The sequence below is a fragment of the Salvelinus sp. IW2-2015 genome, linkage group LG10, assembly GCF_002910315.2.
Source record: "Salvelinus sp. IW2-2015 linkage group LG10, ASM291031v2, whole genome shotgun sequence".
NCBI lineage: Eukaryota > Metazoa > Chordata > Actinopteri > Salmoniformes > Salmonidae > Salvelinus > Salvelinus sp. IW2-2015.
Window position 1 is genome coordinate 5,984,348 of NC_036850.1, and position 7,328 is coordinate 5,991,675.

At 47.1% G+C, this 7,328-nt stretch overlaps 1 protein-coding gene across 1 annotated transcript; it reads right to left on the minus strand.

Moving 5' to 3' along the window:
* Window positions 1–4,877: 4,877 nt before the first annotated feature.
* Window positions 4,878–7,023, minus strand: LOC111969206 (fin bud initiation factor-like). The gene has a single exon (XM_023995166.2). The coding sequence runs from the start codon at window positions 6,425–6,427 to the stop codon at window positions 5,798–5,800; it is 630 nt and encodes a 209-aa protein (XP_023850934.1). The 5' UTR covers window positions 6,428–7,023; the 3' UTR covers window positions 4,878–5,797.
* Window positions 7,024–7,328: the final 305 nt, after the last annotated feature.

Here is a 7,328-nt window from a genome sequence, read left to right on the forward strand (position 1 = left end):
ACTGACGACTGAGAGGTAAGAGATTGCTCTGCTATATTCTGTAATATGCAAACCGAGTGGGAGAGAATGATTTACATTACATTTACATTTAAGTCATTTAGCAGACGCTCTTATCCAGAGGCGAACTTACAAATTGGTGCAATTCACCTTATGATATCCAGTGGAACAACCACTTACAATAGTGCATCTAACTCTTTTAAGGGGGGGGGTTAGAAGGATTACTTTTCCTATTCCTAGGTATTCCTTAAAGAGGTGGGGTTTCAGGTGTCTCCGGAAGGTGGTGATTGACTCCGCTGACCTGGCGTCGTGAGGAGTTTGTTCCACCATTGGGGCCAGAGCAGCGAACCAGTTTGACTGGGCTGAGCGGAACTGTACTTCCTCAAGGTAGGGAGGCGAGCAGGCCAGAGGTGGATGAACGCAGTGCCCTTGTTTGGGTGTAGGGCCTGATCAGAGCCTGAAGGTACGGAGTGCCGTTCCCCTCACAGCTCCGTAGGCAAGCACCATGGTCTTGTAGCGGATGCGAGCTTCAACGGAAGCCAGTGGGAGAAGCGGAGAGAGCGGGGTGACGTGAGAGAACTTGGGAAAGTTGAACACCAGACGGGCTGCGGCGTTCTGGATGAGTTGTAGGGTTTAATGGCACAGGCAGGAGCCCAGCCAACAGCGAGTTGCAGTATCCAGACGGGAGATGACAATGCCTGGATTAGGACCTGCGCCGCTTCCTGCGTGAGGCAGGGTCGTACTCTGCGATGTTGTAGAGCAATGAACCTACAGGAACGGGTCACGCGGCCTTGATGTTATTGAGAACGACAGCGGTGTTGTCCAGGATCACGCCAAAGGTTCTTAGCACTCTGGGAGGAGGACACAATGGAGTTGTCAACCGTGATGGCGAGATCATGGAACGGGCAGTCCTTCCCGGGAGAGAGCAGCTCCGTCTTGCCGAGGTTCAGCTTGAGTGGTGATCGTCATCCACACTGATATGTCTGCCAGACATGCAGAGATGCGATTCACCACCCTGGTTATCAGAGGGGGGAAAGGAGAGATTAATTGTGTGTCGTCTGCATAGCAATGATAGGAAGAGACCATGTGAGATATGACAGAGCCAAGTGACTTGGTGTATACGAGAATAGGAGAGGCCTAGAACAGAGCCCTGGGGGACACCAGTGGTGAGAGCACGTGGTGCGGAGACAGATTCTCGCCACGCCACCTGGTAGGAGCGACCTGTCAGAGTAGGACGCAATCCAAGCGTGGGCCGGCCGGAGATGCCCAGCTCGAGAGGGTGGAGAGGAGGATCTGATGGTTCACAGTATCAAAGGCAGCCGATAGGTTCTAGAAGGATGAGAGCAGAGGAGAGAGAGTTAGCTTTAGCAGTGCGGAGCGCCTCGTGACACAGAGAAGAGCAGTCTCAGTGAATGACTAGTCTGAAACCTGACTGATTTGGATCAAGAAGGTCATTCTGAGAAAGATAGCAGGAGAGCTGGCCAAGGACGGCACGTTCAGAGTTTTGGAGAGAAAAAGAAGAAGGATACTGGTCTGTAGTTGTTGACATCGGAGGGATCGAGTTGTAGGTTTTTCGAGGGTGCAACTCTCGCTCTCTTGAGACGGAAGGACGTAGCCAGCGGTCAAGGATGAGTTGATGAGGCGAGGTGTAGGTAAGGGAGAAGGTCTCGCGAAATGGTCTGGAGGAGAGAGAGGGGATGGGTCAAGCGCGGGCAGGTGTTGGGCGGCCGCCGTCACAAGACGCGAGATTTCATCTGGAAGGAGGAGGGAGAAAGAGGTCAAAGCACAGGGTAGGGCAGTGTGAGCAGAACCAGCGGTTGTCGTTTGACTTAGGCAAACGAGGATCGGATGTCGTCGACCTTCTTTTCAAAATGGTTGACGAAGTCATCAGCAGAGAGGGAGGAGGGGGAGAGGGGAGGAGGATTCAGGAGGAGGAGAAGGTGGCAAAGAGCTTCCTAGGTTAGAGGCAGATGCTGGAATTTAGAGGTAGAAATTGGCTTTAGCAGCAGAGACAGAAGAGGAGAATGTAGAGAGGAGGGGTAAGGATGCCAGGTCCGCAGGGAGGCGAGTTTTCCTCCATTTCCGCTCGGCTGCCCGGAGCCCTGTTTGTGAGCTCGCAATGAGTCGTCGAGCCACGGAGCAGGAGGGAGGGACCGAGCCGGCCTGGAGGATAGGACATAGAGAGTCAAGGATGCAGAAAGGGAGGAGAGGAGGGTTGAGGAGGCAGAATCAGGAAGATAGGTTGGAGAAGGTTTGAGCAGGAGGAAGAGGATTAGGATGAAGGAGAGAGTAGCGGGGGAGAGAGAGCGAAGGTTGGGACGGCGCGATACCATATAGGGGCAGTGTGGAAGTGTTGGATGAGAGCGAGAGGGAAAAGGATACAAGGTAGTGGTCGGAGACTTGGAGGGGAGTTGCAATGAGATTAGTGGAAGAAACAGCATCTAGTAAGATGAGGTCAAGCGTATTGCCTGCCTATGTGAGTAGGGGGGAAGTGAGAGGGTGAGGTCAAAGAGGGAGAGGAGTGGAAAGAAGGAGGCAGAGAGGAATGAGTCAAAGGTAGACGTGGGGAGTTAAAGTCACCCAGAACTGTGAAGGGTGAGCCATCCTTCAGGAAAGGAACTTATCAGGGCGTCAACTCATTGATGAACTCTCCAAGGGAACCTGGAGGGCGATAAATGATAAGGATGTTAAGGCTTGAAAGGGCTGGTAATCTGTGACAGCATGGAATTCAAAGGAGGCGATAGACAGATGGGTCAGGGGTGAAAGAGAGAATGTCCACTGGGAGAGATGAAGGATCCAGTGCCACCACCCCGCTGACCAGAAGCTCTCGGGGTGTGCGGAGAACACGTGGGCAGACGAGGAGAGAGCAGTAGGAGTAGGCAGTGTTATCAGTGGTAACCATTTTCCGTCAGTGCCAAGAAGTCGAGGGACTGGAGGGAAGCATAGGCTGAGATGAACTCTGCCTTGTTGGGCCGCAGATCGGCAGTTCCAGAGGCTGCCTGAGACCTGGAACTCCACGTGGGTCGTGCGCACTGGGACCACCAGGTTAGGTAGCAGCGCCACGCGGTAGTGCAGCGATTGTACTGGTCTGTGCAGAGAGCGAGAGAAGACAGCGGATAGACAGAACATAGTTGACAGGATGATGATTAATTAGCTATTCTTAATTGTGATCGACTTCCTAAGTTCCCAGCCTTGATATTGGGACACTATAACCTGGTCTGTTGATGTCATGTCAGCAAAGTTCACTGACTCACCATATCTGATGGCGGATAAAATGGCGCCGACCGAGATGGCCGCCTCGCTTCGGGTTCCTTGGAAAATATGCAGTATTTTGTTTTTTATGTGTTATTTCTACATCGGTACCCCAGGTAATCTTAGTTTCATTACATACAGTCGGGAGAACTACTGAATATACGATTACGTCAACTCACCACTTTATAACCAGGAATATGACTTTCCCGAAACGGATCCAGTGTTTTGCCTTCACCAATACAATGGATCTGATCCCAGCGGGGACCCTATGCGATGCCGTAAAAGGGGCAAACGTAGCGGTCTCTTGGTCAGGCTCGGAGACGGCACATCGCGCTCCACTCCCCTAGCATACTACTCGCCAATGTCCAGTCTCTTGACAATAAGGTTGATGAAATCCGAGCACGGGTAACATTCCAGAGAGACATCAGGGATTGCAACGTGCTCTGCTTCACGGAAACATGGCTAACTCAAGAGACGCTAACGGAGTCGGTGCAGCCGCTGGTTTCTTCACGCATCGCGCCGACAGAAACAAACATCTTTCTGGTAAGAAGAGGGGCGGGGGGTATGCCTTATGATTAACGAGACGTGGTGTGATCATCATAACAACACACAGGAACTCAAGTCATTCTGTTCACCTATCTAGAACTCCTCACAATCAAATGTCGACCGCATTATCACCAAGGGAATTTCTCCTCGATCATAATCACAGCCGTATATATTCCCCCCAAGCAGACACATCGATGGCCCTGAACGAACTTTATCTGACTCTTTGTAAACTGGAAACCACACACCTGAGGCTGCATTCATCGTAGCTGGGATTTTAACAAGGCTAATCTAAAACAAAACTCCCTAAATTCTATCAGCATATCGATGTGTGCTACCAGGGCTGGTAAACCCTGATCATTGTTATACTAACTTCCGCGACGCATATAAGGCCTCCCCCGCCCTCCTTTCGGAAAAGCTGACCACGACTCCATTTGTTGATTCAGCTACAAACAGAACTAAAACAAACAAGCTCCGCGCTCAGGTCTGTTCAACGCTGTCGACCCAATCTGATTCCACGCTTCTGTTAACTAATCTCCCTTCCCCTCAATGCAACAGCAGACAAACTATTGTAACGACCCTGGGTTTATAAGCGCGGAAATCGACTCTGCCGCTCGAGCATGCTTTTGCGGCACWGTCGATAGTGCGCCGGACTTCGGGCTAGAAGGTCGAGGGTTCGACACCTGCTCCCTGCTGTTTCATTACACTATGTAATCGAAGGCACATGACTGTCTGTGAGACCAAGACTGCTTTATTCCACTGAGCAAAAGCCTAGGCATTTGATCTGGGAGCTAACACAAGTCTTCAGGTCACAGTTATGAGGTATCATTTCCAGCAATTCTAGGCTATTCCTCCCTCTTGCCTGGCTCTCCTCCTTGCAAATGCACACAGACTACTTCCTCATGGGAAAACACAGTGTGTAATAAAACACTTCTTGGTGGGCATGTAGGGGCACTTTGAAGTATGTCCTTAGAATCTTTGTAAAGTTGCTAACTACTGTTTGTCCTAGAAAGCTGTGCAAAGCACTGGTTTCACCAGCTGTAGTTCAGTCTTGTCTATAATAACGAGGCGTCCAAACCCCTGAGTCAAACACAAAATCTTTATTAAAAAAACGGAACACACAAAACATGTTAGGCACGTTGCCACAGACAGTGTTTGAAGTCCATGAGTGCTGCCTGCAGTCTTAAGTGTTTATCATACTTGTTGCCACACATACATATATATCATTTCGAAAAGAAAAACAATAGATATTGCAGATATTGAAACATATTAGCCTAAACAAAAATAACGAGTACAATTAAGCTCTTCTGTCACATAGATATTGACATGCACGGCATTTATTCCCATAACATGCTCTGAACATTTCCCCAAACTATATTGCATCCACAAAAATGCAAAGGGATTTACACATCATAAGTCACAAACTTATACGTTTAAACAAGGCAAACATTGTTCAAAGTATTATTTAAAACTCTTGTTAATTGGCCTTACTGTAAAAATAAAAATGCTAATTGTTATGCATTGTAAACATTTCAATAATTTCCAGCCAAATTCACTCAACTGAATGCAAGATCTCAGAGCTGCCAAGTGGATGCTGTAGGTAGGCAATGTCACATACTCTATAAATAACACCTGTTGCGACTGTTAGACAACGTCATCGCGATGAATGAATAGTCATCTTTGAAATCCCCCGTCAGAGCAAGGCATCGACAATTATCAATTGCAAAGGCATTTTAACGCAACACCATATTGCAAATGCCCAAATAATGTTGCCACAAGTAAACCATAGGCCAACCCAAAATGAACTGACAACATTGTAAATTATTTACATTTCACCCGACATGCAAACCCCCACTAGGCCTATTGTATTTTTAGAATAAATAAAACTGGTATCATCTGTCTGCATGTTTTATCTCTCCTTTAATATAAATATGCAATGAAATACGACATGATTTCGMCAATATTATTTTCCTCAGACTACTTTTATAACTCGGCTTAAACTAATTTACCCAAGTTTAACCTTCATGTATTCATTTTTCAATCGGCTCAATCTGGTCCCGTGACTTCGAATTATGAGAGAGAGAAGYTCGTGTTTATCCTTCAACCCCACCGATATGTACAGTGTGTCCTTTAGCACGTCTCTTGTGTGGACAACCATGTTCAGAAAGTCGTCGTTTATGCGGTGCTCCTCCTTCAACTCGTTCTCCTGACTCTGTTTGAAYTTCACCTCCAGTTCTAACAGAGACTTTTCAGAGTTTGTAAAAGCCTCGCCAATCTGAGTCGTCTCCCTTCTCAAATATTTTCCATAGCTGTCCTCTCCGTCCAAATCAAAAGAAATGCTTTTCCCGATCCCCTCTAGCACCCTGGCCGAGTCTTCGATGTGTCTCTTGATGATCGTGAAATCATCTCGGATTACCGAATCGTGGTCCTCGTCAAGACCGCATTTTCGGTCGTCTGTCATTTTAAAAAGCATTTGACATTTTTCCGGATCATCGTTATTCTCATAGTCGCCGTCTGGCACAAAGTAGTGATGGAACGTGCCGTTAGACATCTCTGGATACAGAGGTCCGTTAAAAAACGCACCGCAGATCGGCAATGAAAACATCCCAATAGCGAGTAAGTGTAGAAAAGCCATCCTACCCACTTATTGACAATGCGTGAGCAATAGAAGATGCTTTCCTTTAGAGCGCAAAAAAATATTATTTAATTCGCTCACCAATCAAACATTTCCAAACTTGCAATGCATGTGGTATCCATGAGCTAAAATACCGAAAGTAACTAGGTGTCCAGGCAGGCTTTGTGATATTTTTAAATCTTCTTTCAGGTCGCTCCTCGTTTAGCCTATGCAAGTGTTGCCAACTATTTTTCAAGGAAAGTAGCAGTTGGTTCAGCCACAGACAGTCACGTGAAAGTTTGAAATACTTTTTTTTTAGCTTTACACATAGAAACCCCAAAGATTTCACGCAGGAGTAGCCTATCAAACAGAGAAATTTGAAAGTGCCTGACCGTAGCTGGTCTCCAGTCTGTCAGGTATCAGGACTTGAAAGTGCCTGACCGTAGCTTTGTGACTCAATTTCAAGTTCAACATCTGGATTGCTCAAGCACCGCGTTTGGTTTTGACTAATGATAGCCTACCCTCTCTCAACTCTCAAATTACATCCATGCTCCGTCACTTAAAAGGAAGCGCAGTTTCAATTGACTTCAGGCCCGGTCCTGGCYGATATGCAGCCTAGACAAGACAAAAAAAATGCTCCCCTCCTATCCCCACAAAGTAGAATACAGTCTCGGCCCACAATGCACTTTAATGAATGCCTATCCATCTGGTAGCCTACTTTTGTAAAACAGGCACGTTACATTAGCTTTATAGTCCTTATACCTGACAGACTGGAGACTAATTATATACTGAACAAAAATTAAATGCAACATGCAACAATTTCAAAGATTTTACTGAGTTACAGTGCATAGAAGGAAATCAGTCATTTGAAATAAATTCATTAGGCCCTAATCTATGGATTTCATTCATTAGGCCCTAATCT